The following is an 18078-nucleotide window of genomic DNA, read 5'->3' as shown; positions in this document are numbered from 1 at the left end:
TGTTTCCCGAATCCGACGCAAAACAGATGCCTGTTTGCGCTAATCTGCACTGAGGAAAGTCGCTCTCGCGGGACTTGACGAATGGGACTTTGTCCCCAATCTGACCAACAAAGCTGAACTCCAGAAAGACAATCCAGAAGTTCAAATCAAGCGAAGGGCTGGATTGAGGGAAAAGAATACATGAAAGTAAAATCCATTAATCGAAATTGAGTCCAAGAATATGTCAATCGGCACAGCGCAACATTTGTGATCCGATGTCAACATTGAAATGGCAGTCAACCCCCTGTTCCTCCTTCTCTCATGATACTACAGGTATGGATTAAGGTTTCCTTCCTATCGATTCAGGTTGCGCGCCTCGCTTCATCTTATCACGATTTGTCCGGCATGTCATTCTAGCATCAAGTCGTCGAGTCACAAAGCTTAAGGTACCTGTTATAACAATTGGCTATGTGTAATAAAGCCGCGGTCTCCGAATCCCTATTGGGAGGCGATGATCCAAGATACTCGATATTACTCGGTAATAAACATTGAAGATTGGTAGGACGTCGACGGGATGTAGTTTTTATCTTGAACTTGGTGTATTAGCCCTTGGGGGCACTCAACATCGCGACCTCTATCTTAAATTCAACCCATGGATGCAGACATCATCCGGGGCGACTCCAGGCCGAGCTTAGCAGCCAGCGAGCACATTGCGGGGGCGCAGTGGCTCAGCAACAAGCCAAACCTCCAATCGTCTGTTCCTGCTCGCCCCACGTTGTATAATTAGAAGGAGCTGATAATGGCCATCCGGGAAGACACCTCGTCGTCGAACTCCCCCAAGAAAAACGATGACATTCTTTTTCCTTTGCATCTGTCTCGATTCGTTTCGATTTCCATGAATTACACATCACGGCAGACACTATCACGTTGGTGATCAAGCTCGAGACACTCTAGACCAAGATGTTATCCCACTCATTTCTTTACACCCCGTTGCTCGGAATTGCAGCTCTTCTCACGCTATTATTTGTTTGGTTGAAGCGCGACGAACTCGGCCTCTGGATCGAGGTCGAGGAAAAGCTACCTGAGACCCGATACTTCGTGCTGCCTGACCAGCGACAGATGGCATACGGCATCTACGGCGCGCCCAATGCTGCGTCCACCGTCTTCTACTTCCACGGGTGCCCGTCCTCCCACCACGAAGCCTTTCTTCTCTCCGATGCCGGGCGGCGATACGGCGTCCGCATCGTTGCTCCGTCACGCCCAGGCAGCGGCGGTTCAACGTTCCGCGACAAGGGCGCCATTCTCGACTACCCGGACGATGTCCTGGCGCTGGCCGATTACCTCAATATCACCAAGTTTGGCATAATTGCCGTGTCTGGCGGTGCCCCTTATGCCTTCGCCTGCCGGCAGCGAATCCCACGGCCACGACTCACGGGAATGGGGATTGTAGCGGGCATTTACCCCGTCACCAGCCTCGGCACCGCGGGCATGAAGCTCCCTTCGCGGATAATGCTCCGGGTTGCTACGTGGTTCCCTGGTGTGGTGGCCTGGCTCATCGACAGGCAACTCGGCACCGTGGCGCGGGACAAGGATGAGGGAAAAATGGAGGCGCTTTTGGTGGCGGACATGCAGCAGGATTCAACACCGCAGAGTGACAGGCTGGCCTGGGAGGCCGCTCGCCCTGCAATCCGAAAAGCTGTCGTTATGGGCGTTCGGGAAGGCGTCAGGTACGGTGGACAGGGACCGGCGTGGGAGATGAAGTCCTTGGGGAGCCACTGGGGCTTTGAGCTCGCAGACGTTCAGCCAAAGGGGGACAATGAACTCGTCATGTGGCACGGGAACCTGGACGCCAATGTGTCAATAATCATGGCAGAGAAGGCCACCGCACAGCTCGGGCCTCATGCGGAACTTAGACGCATCAGTGGGCAAGGGCATGGCACTCTTACCTTCCACATGGCCGATGATATCGTGAAAACGTTGCGGGCCATGTTAGACAAGAATTGAAATGTCTTTCACCATGCGTTAAATGTCTACCGGGGTAAGTGGTGATGCAGCTCACCTCGGTCTTTATAGGTAGTCTAGCCCTGGGTAAAGCCTTGGTCGGAGGTTACTACTCATTGGGTATTTTTGTTTTGAAGATCATACCAACACATATAGCATGGCGGGGTTGCGTATAAAAGCTATTGTCTATTACTGTCTAGTAGGGTTGGAACACCGATCCAGTCTAAAGAGACGACTCAATATCCTGGATTTCCACCAAGAACATGCCCTTCGCCTTCTCCCATGCGCCCTCTGGCAGTTTCCCCCGGATCGGTAGTCGGCCGCCCTCAAGATTGCCAAACCCTGCCACGCGGAAAGTAGCTTCCTTGATACCCAGCACGCCATATCGCATGACGAATTCCTCGCCCTGGCTAACAGCAAACTGTAACCGGTGGATCTCGGCCTGTGTCTGGGGAGACAAGTCCCCCTTCAGCATCAGTTTCATGAGCTGGACCACCGTCTTGGGGTAGAAAGCGGCCATCCCGTCAATGACACCTGCGGCGCCAAACGCCACGATGGGGCCGAGCTGGTTGCCGAAACCGCTGTACACGCGGAATTGGTCGTGGTTGATCGCCGGATCGAGGGACACCTGAACGTGATGTGAGACATTACCATGCGACCTGTCCTAATGTCAGCCATACAGCACCACACCTCGAGCCCAAGAGCAACCCACATCTTGCACCCGACAATGTTGGGGTGGTTCGCCAGGGCCCTGTACGTCTCGGGTAGAACCTGTACGCCGTTGGTAACGCCGGGGTAGTTATACACGAGGATAGGGATCGGGCTGCGGTCGGCGATCAGGGTGTACCACTCGACGAGACCCTCCTGTGGCACCGAGGGCCCGAAATACCCAGGGGTCAGCACCAGGCCCCATTGTGCGCCGGCCTTTGCGTAGTCGTCCAGCCACTGCAGCGTATCCTCCAGCTCGCCGTTCGTCAGCACCCCGGCCATGAGGGGGTAGCCGGGGAAGCCGGCCTTGTCGAGGCCCCGGCGGACGGACGAGACGAGGTCGCTGCGCTCGGAGCGCGAGAGGTGCACGGCCTCGCCGGTCGACCCGAGGATGGTGATGCCTGTGATGCCAGCCTTGGCGAGGAAGATGCTGTGGTTGATTTGGGTCTCGGTGTCGACGGGGGCTTGGGGAATCTTGAGGGATGCTCCGGCCGAGGCGGGGAGGAAGAAGGTGGGTGAGGGGACGAAGACGCCCTTGGGCGGGATGAGGGGTGTCGGTAACATGTTGGAAGTAATGTGACTGGTGTGTAAAAGGAAGAGGAGGTGGTAGAGTTCAGTTAGGATTCGATGAAACGCGGAGATAACAATATCGTTGAGAGAAGCCAAAGAGGGCAAAAGTTCTCAAGCAAGGTCCAGATGATGACGGAATGCGGATGATTTGGGGTTAATTAAGGATGCTGGAAAATATAAGATGCAAAAGGGTACACATTATGCAACTTTCCCGGCGAGAGAGTCCATCAATTGGGTGCGGATACTGACTGCGGGGTGCGCTTTCGGGTTTGTGGCCCCGAGAGGGGCAGCTCGCTGCAGTCACCACCGAGGTCACAGATCCACTTGGGGCCCGCTGTGGAAGGCAACGATCAATACCAGGAAGGAACCTAAGGGAGACAGTTCGAATTGCAGCCGGGCTGGCCCAGACAGATATGGCGTTGATTGTGTGTTGTTGGATTTCAAACCACCAGGTGCCGGAAACAGCAACCCCTGAATGAATGGCAGGGGCTGAATGGCTGATGTGTATTGGTTTGACATCTCTGGCAACATTCGATCAATCCAATTTGGTCGGTAGGTATGAAGACATTACATAGGATGTTTTACGGTCAATTATCACCAGATGACTACCTACCTGGTGTCATCCAACACTTTGTTGACTTGATGTTGGTCGGTTTTGCTCGCCGTGTTATTTAAGTCCTTGCCAAGCCTCAGGGGCTTTCATCCGCTTCGGGCTCGAAGTGAGGTGATTACCGTTGTGAGTCAATGAACACTTCCCCACTCCTCGTCCCCCCAACCGCGTGAATTGTTTCATGGGCACATCTTCATTCCCGTAAGCGTACCATGTTGCACACATGCGAGTCCCTCAAAGCTTGGAATACCCTCAAGGACCCAGACAACGGCCCTTTTCACTCGCCACCGACGACTTCATTTTAATCCCAAGTGTACTTCTTCATCTCTCTCAACATCACCATGGCGACCGCCCTTTTCGTAATCGACATTCAAAATGACCTGGCGACTGACCCGGCGACCCAAATACCCCACGCTGAGCGAGTCAAGGTGGCTGGGCACCGGATTCTCTCTACGGCCCGCACAGTGCTTGGAGCCCAGAATAAAGGAACTACCACGCCGGGGATGATTTTCTTCGTACAGCACGAAGAGGAACCGGAGAGCGGGCCTTTAGTACGAGGCAGCGAACCGTGGAAACTGGTTTTTGAGCCGCGTGCAGATGTGCAAGAGGAACGGCTGGTCTCCAAATGGACACGTAAGTTCTCAGAGCACGAGAACAACAATCTCCTATTTTCGAGCCCATGACTCACTACTAGGCCCAGGCGACACGTTCGAATCGAACCCTGATCTCGGTTCCGAACTCAGGGCGGTTGGGGTGCAGCATATCATCGCGCTTGGGATACAGAGTGAGTGCTGCGTGGAGTCGACCTGCAGTGGTGCGCTCGCCGCAGGATTCGAGGTCACCCTGCTCTCAGGGGCGCACTCCACATACAACTCTGGAAACAAGACGGCCGAGGAGGTTGAAAGGGACGTGGAAGAGCGGCTCCTGGCAAAGGGGGCTAAGATTGTACTATGGGAAGAGGCTGTTGGTCTGTGGAAGTAATGGTTATGACGACACACGTCGCATACGCTTGGCTAGGTATGGACATATCTGAAGATGCCGTGAGACTTCGCCCGTGGCCAGGACGCTGGTTAACAAAGAAACACCCCCCGTATCAAACAATTTCAAGCTCATTGCAAAAACGTGGGCGGCAACGGCGGCCCCCAGATATGCAAACTGTCTGGCCCCGCGGGCGATCTGGTAATCGGCGTGGTCTCATCAACCAAGTCTCCATCCACTAGTGTTGCGTGTCAGTAGTTTTGTTCTTACTTGACAAAAGCTTGGGTCAACGCACCGTAATGCTCCATGACGAAACCCGAGCGGTCCCACCTAGTCGACCGAGTTAGCAACCGTTTGACATGGGAAGGGGGAGGGGGAGGATCCTACCAATAGTCGAAGATTTGCGAGCCAAGCACGTGCCTCCCAACGCCCCAGACGAGATCATAGTCCTTCTCACGCAGCCACTGGTGCCCCAGCGACTGGATGTCGAAGTCGTGGACCTCGAAGCTGGAGTGATGAACATGGTACTTGGGTCCTGGAGCGCGTTAATCAACGTGTAACCAAACGAGCTTCCAAGCTAATCTGCATCCAAGGCCACTTACCCTCAAAGAAGAAAAAGGTATGGTGGTCTACCTGCTCCATCCCCCTGTCCAGATGGAAGAATGCCGTGATGTCCTTGCCTGTGGGGTCCGTGATGATGTCCGTCGGTTTTAAGTTGAAGCGACTCGTGTAAAACTCGAACGCCTTGGCGAAGTCGGTGACGCAGCATCCGAAGTGGCCCAGCTTGTGCACGGGGGCGGGGCCCTGCTTGAAGCGCTGCGTCTTGTTGACGGCGCGGTGCTTGGTCTCGGGGTAGTTGTAGTTGAGCTCCGGGAGGTGGGCCGTCTTCTCCACCAGGGTGTGTCCGTAGATCAGGTGGAACGGGAAGCCGTCGACAGGGTCCCGGAATGTAACCCGCTTGCCGCCGCCGGGCGCGTCTGAGTCCTCGATGGCCGTGGCCTGGGGCAGCGTCTTGGAAGCTAGTTCCAAATCGGCCATGGACTCGACGAGGAAGGCCGCACCGCCGAACTCGTTTTCTTCACCTTTCTTGGCACAGTAGACGAATGGCTCGGTCCCATAGCCCCTGTAGTAGACGGTGTCGCCCCGGTCATCGGCTACCGTGAAGCCAAAGTCGGAAAGGAATTCGCGTGCTTTGGCAAGATCGGAGTGCGTGTAGTACACATGTGCGATGCGCACTAGATTGATTTTGGTGTTTTGCTGCGCCATGGTGCAGTGGTTTATGCCCCTCTCGTTGGTTGTTGTCGTGGGAGTGTCAGCCGGAGGGTGGTATGGTGGGATGTATGTGCAGGAGGAGGCTTAAGGGTAGGCGAAATATGCAGACTAGGATGTTTATGAGTAAGAGGGTGGGAGTAAAAGTATTACCGAGTTTTGGAAAGTGTGGTATAGGGCCGGGGAGAAAGATAGGTTTCTTGATGATGGATGTCATACAGTCCGGTTCTACGAATAGTTCGACCGAAATCTCCCCGAGCGCGGCGCATCGCCAGATTGAGCTAGGCGTCGGCAGGGGTTCGCCACCGCTGACTGCGCTCTGTTCCATCAGTTGTGTATGCGTGGTGGTAATGCATATCCTTCGTGATCCATTTGTCATGGCTGACGGCTTGACCGAAACATGGAACTAGGATACGCCTTGGCCTTCGCCGGGCTAGATGAGGGTTCACGATGCACGAAGCTTCAGTTTTAAAGTCGAGACCGCCCGCTATCTCCCCGCCGTCTATTTCCATCGCGACAGGTGCTAAATACTGAATCAACTCAAGCAACTCGAGGCTCGAGATAATCTTGTTTGTTGAATGAAGTACGAACCAGACTGGCTGCACGATGTCGAATGAAATTGTCAAGACCGATCTCTTGATCGTCGGAGCTGGCCCCGCCGGCGCAGCCCTGGCCTGTTTTCTCGCCTCTTATGGTTGGTGCCGCTATCCCACATCGTCTCAAGATACATTTGCTGACATCCCTTTGTGTCCAGGGTTGACGGGGATAATGATCTCAGCTGCGCCGGGGACCGCCGACACCCCTAGAGCGCACATCACCAACATGGCCGCCCTCGAGTGTCTTAGAGACATTGACCTCGATAAGCAATGCATCGAAGCCGGCGCTAGCGGAGACCACATGATCCATACGAGATGGTGTCATTCGATGGCCGGGGAGGAATATGCTCGTCTCTACTCCTTCGGGAATGATCCGAAGCGCAAGGTAGGGGGGCCGTGAAGATCACTCTCATACCTACTCATAATTCTGACTTCGAACGGAAACAGGCCGATTACGATGCCGCTAGCCCCTGCGATCACATTGACCTCCCACAAACTCAACTCGAACCGATCCTGACGCGGAGAGCCGTGGCCAAAGGATGGACACTGCGGTTCAACACAACCTTTCTCACCTTCACCCGCCCCTCGGACGAAAGAGATGTCATCATCAGCACGATTCGGGACGACCTATCGAATCAAACCTACAAGATCCAGTCCCGCTTCCTCTTTGGTTGCGATGGCGCACGAAGCCAAGTTATCCGCGAGCTCGGCATTCCCCTCATCAGGAAACCGGGCCAGGGGCAGGCGCTCAATCTGTTGGTCAAGGCCAATTTGTCCCGCCTTATGGAAAGCCGCGCGGGTAACCTCCACTGGGTGTTCCAACCCGAAAAAGAGCTCCCTGTATGGGGCTGGTCATGCGTCTTGCGGATGGTACGGCCGTGGACTGAGTGGATGTTCGTCTTCATGCCGCGCCCCGGAGCTGATCTCACGGGCGATGACATGAATGCCTCACATGAACAGTATCTCTCCAGGCTGAAGGAGGTGATCGGTGACGACTCGGTGGATGTAGAGATCCTGCACGTCAGCAAGTGGAAGATCAACGAGATCGTGGCCGAGTACTATTCGGACGGCAATATCTTCTGCTTGGGCGACGCCGTTCATCGCCATCCGCCCTTCAACGGCTTGGGCTCCAACACGTGCATCCAAGATGCCTTTAATCTGGCATGGAAGGTATCATATGTCATGTCCGGGCGCGCCGGGACGCAGCTCCTCGACAGCTATAGCGCGGAGCGCCAGCCGGTCGGTTTCGACATCATCACGCGGGCTAATCAAGGCCTGCGTGATCATATCCCGTGGATGCAGGCCATCGGCATGACGGAAGTCGATGTGGACAAGAGGAGAAGGCTACTCGCCCAGTTTGATGACAAGGGTGCGCTTGGGCGGAAAAAGAGGCAGGAGTTCCGCGAGGGCATTGAGAAGACGCGGACTGAGTTCCACGGTCTGGGCATCGAAATGAACCAGCAGTACCGTTCCGGCGCCGTCTACCTTGACGACGAGCCCGAAGCCCCGCCGCTCCCGCATGAAGTTGTCCTTGAACGACTAATTAGCACCTACCCGGGCATGAGGCTGCCACATGCATGGCTCAACACCCGGGTGCCGGGTCAACAGTTCTCCACCATCGACCTCGCTGGCCATGGGGGGTACTGTCTGATTACAGGACCGGGTGGGAATTCCTGGAAGGGAGCCGCGGAACAGGTGTCCAAAGCGGTAAACGTCCCGATCAAGAGCTATTCGATTGGATGGAACGAAGACTATGAAGACGTGTATTTTGACTGGGAGAAGCGGAGGGAAATTGAGGAGGATGGGTGCGTGCTTGTTCGGCCGGACCGCTTCGTTGCCTGGCGCTCGAAATCGTTGAGCGAGGACCCCAAGGGCAAGTTGGAAACGGTCATGAGGAAAGTTCTGTCTCTCTGATGATTACGTGTTGGGTGCCTAAGGGGCGCGTGGGCCGCAATATAATGTTCGTCAGCAACATGTTCCATTTCCTGGACAATTTGCAGAAATTGCAGTACATAGGGTACCTATTCACGCCCTCTCTCATATTCCCACTGATATGCCGCACATGCCTGGCCTCAGAGCCGTGTCTCATATTACTAAATGAACGGCTTCCATACGTCCATATTCAACGTGGATGTGGGGACGAGAGTCGTCCCTCAGGGGCAATAATCCATTCCAAGAGCCAACACCACCGCCAATCGAAGCCCCTGAACTGCTAACCCCCCGCTCTCCCCACCATCCCCCAACTTCCCCGCGTTTCCCCAGGTTCCCCGGATTGCCGTTGGCCCACGCGGCCCCATTCACCCGGTTTTGGGGAATCGACCCGAGACTAAGGACAGCCCAATAGCCATCCCTCGATCAACATTTGACCGAGGGCGGTGTGCTCCTAAAGCAGGTTAGCTAGGTAACTTGAGAGGTTGGCTACGGTACTAAAGGGGCCTCCAGCATGATGCCAGGGCCACCGTCATCTGCAAGTCCTTCGCTTTTGTGACTTACACACGCACACAATTCACTCCATCAGACCACCATGTTGACTATCGTGGGCGGAGTAGCCGTGGTGGCCGTAGTGTCAGCAATTTATCTAGTCTTGACAGTGGGAAAACGTGACCCCAGATTACCACCAGGTAGGCTCCACGTTTTGAAGCGCCGTCTGTCTCAGTCGTGAATTTGTGACGCTGACATTGATGATCAAGGACCTCCGACCTGGCCGATCATCGGCAACCTACACCAAATCCCCACCAAACGTACCCATCTCCAGTTCGCAAAATGGGCCAAACAATACGGCGGGATCTACTCACTCAAGTTCGGCTCGGGCACCTCCATTGTCATCTCGTCGCCGCGCCTCATCAAGCAGCTGGTAGACAAGAAGTCGAATCTGTACAGCCGCCGGCCGCCCTCGCACGTCGGCGGCATCATCTCGGGCGGCGACCACCTCCTGCTGATGCAGTACTCGGATCAGTGGCGGACGTGCCGCAAGCTGGTACACCAGTTCTTCCGCGAGGACATGGTCATGAAGCATCACATCGACGTTGTGGATGCCGAGGCCGTTCAGATGCTCCGTGACTTTGTGGTGCAGCCCGAGGGTTGCATGAGGCATCCCAAGCGGTTCAGCAATAGCATCATCATGAGCTTGAGTAAGCTGACTACCTCCTTATTTTACTGAACATTGCCCCTGGACGACCGCCTTCTAACCCGCACACACAGTCTACGGCACGCGCACGCCCACCATCAAGACTAAGCACATGGTAAAGTTGTACGCGCTGATGGAGAACTGGTCCAAAGTGATGGAGGCGGGCAACACGCCGCCGGTGGACATCTTCCCGTTTCTCAAGCTGGTGCCGGAGCGGTTCCTGGGCATGTGGCGGTCGCGGGCGCAGGATGTCGGCCGCGAGATGAACGCCCTCTACAGCGAGTGGCTCGAGTACGTGGTGCGGCGGCGCCAGGACTCGGGCAGCCGCGACTGCTTCCTAGACCGCGTGCTGGACCAGGGCGAGAAGGTCGGCCTGGACAAGCACGGGCTCTACTTCCTGTGCGGGACCGTCATGGAGGGCGGCTCCGACACCACCAGTTCGCTAATCATTGCCTTTTTGCACGCCATGACCAAGTGGCCGGGGGTGCTGCGCAAGGCACAGGCCGAGATGGATGCGGTGGTTGGGGAGGAGCGCACGCCGACGTGGGCGGACCACGCGCGGCTGCCGTACGTGGCGGCGTGTGTTAAGGAGGCGCACCGGTGGCGGCCCGTCACGCCGCTGGCGTTCCCGCATTCGCTGGCCGAGGACGACTGGGTCGACGGCATGTTCCTGCCCCGCGGTAGTGACATTTTCGTCAACGCTTTCGGCATGCATCACGACGAGGCCCGCTTCCCGGACCCGGACACCTTTGACCCGGTCCATTACGAGGGTTTCACGGGGCTGGCGTCGGAACTGGCCAACGGTGATTACGCGAACCGTGACCACTACGGTTATGGCAGCGGCCGCCGCCTGTGCCCGGGCATCCATTTGGCGGAGCGGAATCTGTTTCTGGCGCTGGCTAAGTTGGTGTGGGCGTTCGATATTGGACCGGGAATGGACGCGGCGGGAGAGGTCATTGAGCCAGATGTTAGTAACGAGAAGGGGTATTGCTCTGGGTTCTTGGTATGTGCGGAGGACTTCCCGTGCACCATCACGGTAAGGTCCGAGGCTAGGAAGGCGACAATCTTGAGGGAGAGTGACAAGGCCGCGGCAGAAGTGTTTTCTCGCTATGAGACCCCTAAGGAATAAGCCGGAATGTTGAATCGTGGTTTGTGTATTTGTTCAATGCGTTGTTTTTAGATAGGTGTCTATAAATCTATCTCAGCCTCAGACTCTCCGTGTCCTGGCAGCTCACGCTTGTTGGCAACATCCCCTTGGATAAAGCGCCGCCCCGAGGCCAAAAAAAAGCTGAATTTGAAGAGGAGCAAGAAATTAAGAAAGGAGAAAAAAGGAAAGAAAAAGCAAGAGAAAAAGAAGAAAAAAGGAAAGGATAAAAAAGATACATAAACAACCCGAGTAAAAATAGACTAAATAAAAAAAACCTAGTTAAATACAAGTAAAAAGTAGACTTAACTACAGCTGTTTAGAATAGCTTTATTTCCATTCCCCTAGTCCAAAGTTCCAGCGGTATTACCTCTGCTTAGATAGAGTTCGGCGGGTTTCTTTTAGCACGGTTATATGACTGGGGGTTAGTTAGGGGAATTGCCCCGAGCCCGTGTGAATCGACCCGAAGTGGAGCGAGCGGGCAGAATCCATGATCGCAGGGCGCTGGGCAGTCTCATTCGGCATCCCCTAATAACGGCCGAACACCAAATGTTTGACAAATGGTTTGCTTGGGTAAGTTCGTTGTAATGTTGGGTAAGCAGGACGAAGTGGTTTATAGACATGTCGTGCCGTCCTGTTTTCTCCGTGCCCGTCCGTCTCTTCCCGTCTTTTCCCATCTCCCAAAAACACGGTGACACACCCAACAGTATCTGTATCATGACTTTCCAACGCCTCGTTCGATTCATCAATGCCCAAGGCGCCACTAACTTCGGCGACCTGAAGAGCGAGCCCAGCGGTGATTTGAGGGGCGCCGAGGTCGAGGTGCTCGAGGGAGATGTCGAAAACGGGTTTCGCGGGACCGGAAGGATGGACAAGATTGAGAAGCTGTTGTCACCCCTGGCTAAAGTCCCCCTTGTCATCTGCATCGGGTTAAACTATCAGAAGCACGCCACGGAAGCCAATGTATGGCTCCCATACTCCTCTCGTGCCACTCATCGCGGAAACACTGACGCATGCGTACAGCTCCGGGTTCCGCCGTACCCCGTCGTCTTCACCAAGCCAGCCGACGCCCTGGCCGGCCCTTTTGACGATGTGTCCATCCACCCTGACGCGCAGGATATGCTCGACTATGAAGGCGAGATGACGGTGGTTATCGGGAGGGAGGCGAAGAATGTGACCGAAGCAGAGGCATTGAGCTACGTGCTTGGCTACACGGTGGGCAACGACGTGTCCGCACGTAACTTCCAGCTGCCGGAGACGTCGGGTGGCCAGTTTTGCTACGCCAAATCGTTTGACGGGTTTGCGCCCATCGGTCCTTGCATCGTGTCTCCGAGCCTAGTGCCCGACCCGCAGAAGCTACGGCTCGAGACGCGGGTAAATGGCGCCGTGCGACAGAGGACCGGGACTGATGACATGATCTTCTCGGTCGCCAAGATCATTGCGCATCTCAGCCGAGGGACCACCCTCAGGAAAGGCACCATCATCCAGACGGGCACACCGAGCGGAGTCGGCCTGTTTATGGAACCTAAGGGGTTTTTGCAAAATGGCGACGTGGTTGAGGTGTCAATTGATGGAATGGGGAAGATTCGCAACAAGATGGTGTTTGAGTAGAGTCAAGCGGGGTACGAAGTACTGCGGATGCCAATGGATTGGTGCCATGGGCTGTTTGAGAAACTACACTCCACTACAGCTCGTCTAAGGCAGGAGCTCTCAAGTTGCGGGACGCTTTCCTGTTCTTTTCTCTTTGGCGTAGGCTCAATTCGTTCCTTCTACCAGTTTGGTCCATTGCTCTTGTGCATCATAGAGCAAGAGACATCAAGTGCAATCAATCATCTGTCTGTATTAAGGAACTTCCATGGTGGGGACCCCCTTTTGATCCGGACGTCCCCACACCAAGCAGGTCCACCCAAATTTGCTACTTGGGATTTCCTAAAACTAAGTACAATAAGTAGGATAGCATTGTGGGTTTGAATTTGTCAATTATTATACTCCAGAATTCTAGGTCTGATACGGTAATATACAATCGTAAATCGGGATGCTGCTTTGAAGTAGGTTCCTAACCTGTGAAAGAGACTTTGGGAGATACTTGGTGGCCCGAGCTCAGGGGCCACATTGGAGGGTGGGTGCCGATCACAGCGGGCCAAGGCCAATTTCCTGTAATCTCACATGCGCCTCGCGAGTCTCCCAACATCTTTCACTGTAACCAAGATGCCAATGGCCCCGATTGCTGACCCAGCCCCGGCTGTTTGAGGAGAATGTTCTCGCCCAACATGGCGAGTCTCCACCTCATCCCGATCCCCATCGCCGTAACCCTCATTATCTTGGCCATCACCATCATCCCACTCACCCCAGTCCTCTGGGTATGGATAACCGCCACCAACATATCCCGAAGCATCCACCAAGGGCAAAAGCCGGCGCAAACCGCCAAAAGAATAGGCCGCTGGATCGGCCTTAGTATCATACTGCCATGGGCAGCCATCTTCGTTCTCTGCCTGATGATTGTGGCCCAAATACTGTTGACGCCTCTGTTTCTCCTACACCAACTGCGCGATCTCCGCGAGACCATCACATGGCTACTCGACTACTTGGACCTCGCCCATGGGCTCGACAACCCCCCAACTCCCGCCTCCAACACCACACTCATTGACATTGCGTCCATCCCACTCTACACATTCACCCCGTTACCATCCACTTCCCCCACCACCATCCGCCTCCTTACCATCCACCCCGACTCCCCAAACGCACCCCTCCGCGGCACAATCACCACAGCCACCGTCTCCTCCGCCCCAAGCTACGACGCCCTCTCTTACACCCGAGTGGCTACCACTACCCCTGCTCACAACAACCCCACCCCCAACTCTAGTAGCACCCTCCTCCTCACAAAGACAACAACAACCGACCCCCCAACCCCCCCAACCTGGACGCGCCACCCCCTCCCCGCCCCGTGTTCCACCGCCCTCCGCCGCCTGCGACACCCACACAAGCCGCGCCGCGTGTGGGTCGACGCTGTGTGTGTCAACGGCGTCGACACGGCCGAGAAATCGCGGCAGGTGGCGGTTATGGATGAGATTTACTGTGGGGCGCAGCGGGTGGTGGCGGATGTGGGAGAGGCCGGGGAGGGGTCGGATGGGTTGTTGGAGTGGGTTAATCATGGGGGGGAGAGGGGAGAGGAGTTGAGAAGGGAGAGGGAGGGCGGGTGTTTGTTGGGGGTTGGGGGTGGTGGGATGGGAGGTGGGAGTGGGAGTGGGAGGAGGGGGGGGAGGGGTAGAGGAACGAGGATGGAAAGTGTGGTTAGGGATTGGGTGGGCAGGGTTGGCGGGGAGGGTGTGCAGAGGCGCGCGGATGAGCTGCTGGATGGGTTGAAGCGGGTATGGAAGGTCCTGGAGGCAGAGGGAGCCAAGGTGTGGGAGTTCGCGCAGGAGCAGTACAGTGTTGCGGTTCTCGGACTTGCTCCGCCTGAGCGGCCGCCGCGGCCAGAGGATTTAGAGCGGGTGCTGGTGGCATTCTTCAACCGCGAATGGTTCAAGAACTTGTGGACATTGCAGGAGGTCGGGCTTCCGGAACTCGCGAGAGTCCGCTTCGTGTGCGGAGAGAAAACGACAACGGGCGCGCGGATAGTACATCTCTCCAAGCTCCAAGGCCAAGGCCAAGCGAATATCTGGGATGTCGCCAAACTATCCCATCTGGCTCGGCCACATGGCGCGCAGAAACAGTCGTGCCTCCTGAATGTCCTCTTCGAAACACGGCACCTCCAGTGCGAAGATCCAAGGGACAAGATCTCTGCGGCCCTCAATATCGCAAAGCGGTTGGACGGCCCTGCATTTCTCGCCTGGGAACCAGTCGACTACGGACAAATGGTCGCGGAGGTCTACGCTGCCTATTCGGCTTTGTTGATCAAGAGTTACGGGCCGGGGTTAATACTCGCCCTCATCAACGCTCCACCAAGGCTGGAAGGTTTACCATCATGGTCCACCGACTGGACTGCTCCATGGCCGGACTGCAGGGCGCTTGGGGCCGCAGCATCCCCGGGTTGGTACAGGGCAGGACACGAGAAGGATGGCGCGTTGAAGTTTGACAGCAACGGAGACCAGCAGTTGGTAATGACGATCGTTCGGCCAAGGGTCGTTAGGGGATTCTTTGCTAGAGACCGTCCCTCAAATGGAACCGCACGGTCGATCGAGAATGTCCGTCAGCTGCGTATGGACGAGGTACTCGTGGAGGTTTACCCCGGCCTGACCCTGCTGCTATGCCAGAAGAGAGGAAAGCCGGATCACTACTCATTTGTCCGGGTATGCCCTCATGCTTTAACGCGAGAGGGCGTTGAGGAGGCAATGACAAACTGGAGCAGTGTTGTTTTTCAGGAAAGTGCTGACCCTTTGGGTGCTGGACCATCGCCCAAGGGGTATTTGAGTCTACCTGGTGTATACAAAATAGTGTAACATATTAATGGGGCGTTATCGGACCTTGTTATCCACCTCTGCCATCTTTTCCTTGACAAGTGACCAGCACTTCTTCATTCCAGTCCCCATGGACTCGGCGTCAATTTCGTGCACAGAAATCCATTGCTCCCGCGGGCCCAGCTTAGCGAAGGGTGAAACGCCGTCCATCTCGAAGAGGTGGACATGCATGGTCAGCTTGAGGTGAGAAAATAGCCAGGGCACACTTCCAAGTTCTGCAACATGTTTCAACGGTGGCGAACAAGAACCCTTTCCTCCAGCCACACCCGCAACGTAGGATGTCGCCCTCGCTTTCCGAGTCTTGGCCGTGCTGTCGTTCGACGGCGGCAACGTCTGGCTGGGGAGCTCCCACAATCCTCCGAGGAGCCCCTTGTCCGGTCGTTTGTGGATGAGGTACCGCCCGTCGGAGCCACGGACAGCGCACACTAACGTTTCTTCTTCCCGGACCTTCTTCTTAGGCTTCCTGAGTGGGAATTTCCTTGCGTGATTTACCACAACCGCGAGCGTTCGAGCATCCAGATCTTGAGCGGCAGTGTTAGGCTGTTTGACCCTCTTGGTGTCCGCAAAGAAACGGGAGAGTTTCCCATCCCCCTTGCTGGGCGGTGGCTCCGTCTCTTTATCCGCCTCATCCCCATCCGAGGCGGCTTCCTCAATGGGGGCACAGAGATTGCAACCGTCCTCGATATCCGTCAACTCCCTGTCCTTACCCCGGCCCTCTGCCAACGAAAGGCCCTCAGCATAAGCGCGGCAAGTCTCTGTGATGGGGCACGCCGCACAGTTGGGCTTCGGCGTACAAACGGTGCTACCCAATTCCATCAATGCTTGCCCCCATTGCCCTGGCCGCTCATTAACCCCCTTATCACCATCTTCCCCGTCTCCGGCGACAGCCTTTGCCAAATCCCCCGCTGCCTCCCACAGCATATCCACGGCCTTCTTATCCGCCTTCACATCCGCCAACAGCCCCATCTGCCGGCTCAACACCCTTAACACATTCCCATCCACCATCGGCGCGGCCACCCCAAACACAATCGCCGCCACCGCACCCGCCGTATACCTCCCCACACCCGGCAGACGCATCAACCCCTCCACCGTCCCCGGCAAAATCCCCTCTCCACCCCCATCCCCATCCTCACCACCATCACCGCCACCGACCTCACAAACCTCCCTCGCCGCCAACCACACCCTCCTCGCCCTCGAATAATACCCCAAACCCTGCCACACCCCCAACACCTCCTCCTCCCCCGCCGCCGCCAAATCCCCAATCCGCGGCCACCGCGCCATCCAGCGCGTCCAGTACGCAACCACCGTCGCGACCCGCGTCTGCTGCAGCATGACCTCGGAGATCCACACCTCGTAGGCGCGGCGCGAGAGCTGGCTGCGCGTGAGCGTTTGGGGGGGCTGGAAGGGTTGGCGCCAGGGCATGGGGCGCAGGGTGCGGGCGTGCGTGAACCAGGTTAGGAGGGCGGTGCGGGCGGGGGGGTTGGTGAGCAGGAGGGGGTGGTGGTAGGTGGGGGGGTGGATGCGGGTTTTGGGGAGTGGGGACGGAATGTTGGGGGTGGTGGTGGCATGGTCGTTTAGAGATTGTTTAGGGCGTGGCCTGGGGCGTGGTGGTTGTTGTGTTTTGCGGCGCTTGGCTGGGCGGGTTTCAGGGTCCGTGGATTCCGATGATGATGCATATTCCTGCTCTGATTGAGATTCGGCGTCGTTGGATTCATCATGCTCTTGTTTTAATCTTGCAGTGCGTTTCCCGGTTACGGAAACTCTAGTCGCAATGCGCGCGCTCCTCCGAGTCGTCATCTCTTATTGTTGTTGTCTTGCAAGGTGTTCGATGTTGACGCGACTTGGAAATTGATCACCGACTTCGGGGTTGTTGGGGTGTAATTAGTGGACCCTAACCCTGGGTTGCACCTGATGCCCCTGAATCCGTTGTGCACCAATTAATGAATGAGATGACCATCTTCTCTTCTCCAACCTGGACGCAGTGGTTCATACAAAATCTCGCGTTCTATCGCCTATACCTGAAGCTCTTTTGTTCCATCACTCCCAATCCGTCTTTAGAGAATTTGTTACAACTTGCTTGCCCCTGGTCCCTGCAGTGGATTCCATGTCGGTCATCATAACCGCCGTCATAACACGGCAATCTTTATCAGGGCCCTACCAATACTTGAGCACCGGCGTTGGGGTGGGCGTAACCGTGGGTACGTCGCCGAGCTTGACGGGGGAGGTGATGGCGATACCGCTGCAAATACCAAAGTCAACGGTTGTCCGAACATCACACTCAACCTTATGTTGACATCTAGACTTACGCGCAAGCACTGGACTCTGCGATGACGTCGCCGACTGGTTTATAGCCTAGGCACCCGTAACAGCGGCATACCTGAAACATGTTAAAACCATTGAAACTGATGAGTATGCCCGTTCGCGAGTGTTGGTAACATACCCCTTCTCGCCCTCCGGTAATGCACTTGAATATTTCATCCGCTCCCACTGGGTTTAGGAAACAGGCCGTGTTATCCATAATCTCTTTGCAATCATCGTTCCCGTTGATGTCACACGGGCCGTAGTCAACAGCTTGTGGGGCGGCGAATGCCAATGCCGCAAGACAAAAAAGGAGGCCGGTCGGGAGATACATCTTCAAG

At 55.9% G+C, this 18078-nt stretch overlaps 9 protein-coding genes across 9 annotated transcripts; 6 read left to right on the top strand and 3 right to left on the bottom strand.

Annotated features, from left to right (window-relative positions):
* The first annotated feature begins 739 nt into the window (after positions 1-739).
* On the top strand, positions 740-2163 carry F5144DRAFT_552401 (Alpha/Beta hydrolase protein). The gene has a single exon (XM_066787738.1). The coding sequence runs from the start codon at positions 940-942 to the stop codon at positions 1981-1983; it is 1044 nt and encodes a 347-aa protein (XP_066647518.1). The 5' UTR covers positions 740-939; the 3' UTR covers positions 1984-2163.
* F5144DRAFT_552398 (uncharacterized protein) lies at positions 2164-3343 on the bottom strand. Its single transcript, XM_066787737.1, has 2 exons — positions 2693-3343; positions 2164-2639 (listed from the first exon to the last, which is right to left on the bottom strand). The coding sequence occupies exons 1-2, from the start codon at positions 3250-3252 to the stop codon at positions 2204-2206; spliced, it is 996 nt and encodes a 331-aa protein (XP_066647517.1). The 5' UTR covers positions 3253-3343; the 3' UTR covers positions 2164-2203.
* Positions 3344-4209: 866 nt separating this feature from the next.
* Positions 4210-4849, top strand: F5144DRAFT_587988 (Isochorismatase-like protein; the record flags this gene model as incomplete). The annotated part of the gene is made up of 2 exons (XM_066789881.1): positions 4210-4501; positions 4563-4849. The coding sequence occupies 2 exons, from the start codon at positions 4210-4212 to the stop codon at positions 4847-4849; spliced, it is 579 nt and encodes a 192-aa protein (XP_066647516.1).
* Positions 4850-4913: 64 nt separating this feature from the next.
* Positions 4914-6309, bottom strand: F5144DRAFT_1351 (Glyoxalase/Bleomycin resistance protein/Dihydroxybiphenyl dioxygenase). The gene is made up of 4 exons (XM_066782332.1): positions 5449-6309; positions 5234-5381; positions 5142-5176; positions 4914-5084 (listed from the first exon to the last, which is right to left on the bottom strand). The coding sequence occupies exons 1-4, from the start codon at positions 6110-6112 to the stop codon at positions 4978-4980; spliced, it is 954 nt and encodes a 317-aa protein (XP_066647515.1). The 5' UTR covers positions 6113-6309; the 3' UTR covers positions 4914-4977.
* Positions 6310-6436: 127 nt separating this feature from the next.
* F5144DRAFT_500170 (FAD binding domain-containing protein) lies at positions 6437-8699 on the top strand. The gene is made up of 3 exons (XM_066786365.1): positions 6437-6809; positions 6870-7096; positions 7159-8699. Exons 1-3 carry the CDS (start codon positions 6722-6724, stop codon positions 8623-8625), a joined length of 1782 nt encoding a protein of 593 aa, XP_066647514.1. The 5' UTR covers positions 6437-6721; the 3' UTR covers positions 8626-8699.
* A 465-nt stretch (positions 8700-9164) lies between these two features.
* On the top strand, positions 9165-10967 carry F5144DRAFT_616455 (cytochrome P450; the record flags this gene model as incomplete). Its single annotated transcript, XM_066791840.1, has 4 exons — positions 9165-9332; positions 9402-9565; positions 9698-9842; positions 9913-10967. Exons 1-4 carry the CDS (start codon positions 9236-9238, stop codon positions 10965-10967), a joined length of 1461 nt encoding a protein of 486 aa, XP_066647513.1. The 5' UTR covers positions 9165-9235.
* Positions 10968-11531: 564 nt separating this feature from the next.
* On the top strand, positions 11532-12593 carry F5144DRAFT_587984 (uncharacterized protein; the record flags this gene model as incomplete). The annotated part of the gene is made up of 3 exons (XM_066789880.1): positions 11532-11555; positions 11766-11897; positions 12006-12593. The coding sequence occupies 3 exons, from the start codon at positions 11532-11534 to the stop codon at positions 12591-12593; spliced, it is 744 nt and encodes a 247-aa protein (XP_066647512.1).
* Positions 12594-13252: 659 nt separating this feature from the next.
* Positions 13253-15354, top strand: F5144DRAFT_542437 (heterokaryon incompatibility protein-domain-containing protein; the record flags this gene model as incomplete). Its single annotated transcript, XM_066787191.1, has 3 exons — positions 13253-14121; positions 14293-15271; positions 15331-15354. 3 exons carry the CDS (start codon positions 13253-13255, stop codon positions 15352-15354), a joined length of 1872 nt encoding a protein of 623 aa, XP_066647511.1.
* An 82-nt stretch (positions 15355-15436) lies between these two features.
* Positions 15437-18071, bottom strand: F5144DRAFT_587983 (DNA glycosylase; the record flags this gene model as incomplete). Its single annotated transcript, XM_066789879.1, has 3 exons — positions 15437-17036; positions 17677-17678; positions 17880-18071. 3 exons carry the CDS (start codon positions 18069-18071, stop codon positions 15437-15439), a joined length of 1794 nt encoding a protein of 597 aa, XP_066647510.1.
* Between the last annotated feature and the right edge of the window lie 7 nt (positions 18072-18078).

This window comes from Chaetomium tenue (genome assembly GCF_020726465.1).
Source record: "Chaetomium tenue strain MPI-SDFR-AT-0079 chromosome Unknown F5144scaffold_1, whole genome shotgun sequence".
Classification (NCBI taxonomy): Eukaryota; Fungi; Ascomycota; class Sordariomycetes; order Sordariales; family Chaetomiaceae; genus Chaetomium; species Chaetomium tenue.
The sequence above is the reverse complement of the archived record's forward strand: the minus strand, read 5'-3'. Positions and strand labels throughout refer to the sequence as shown.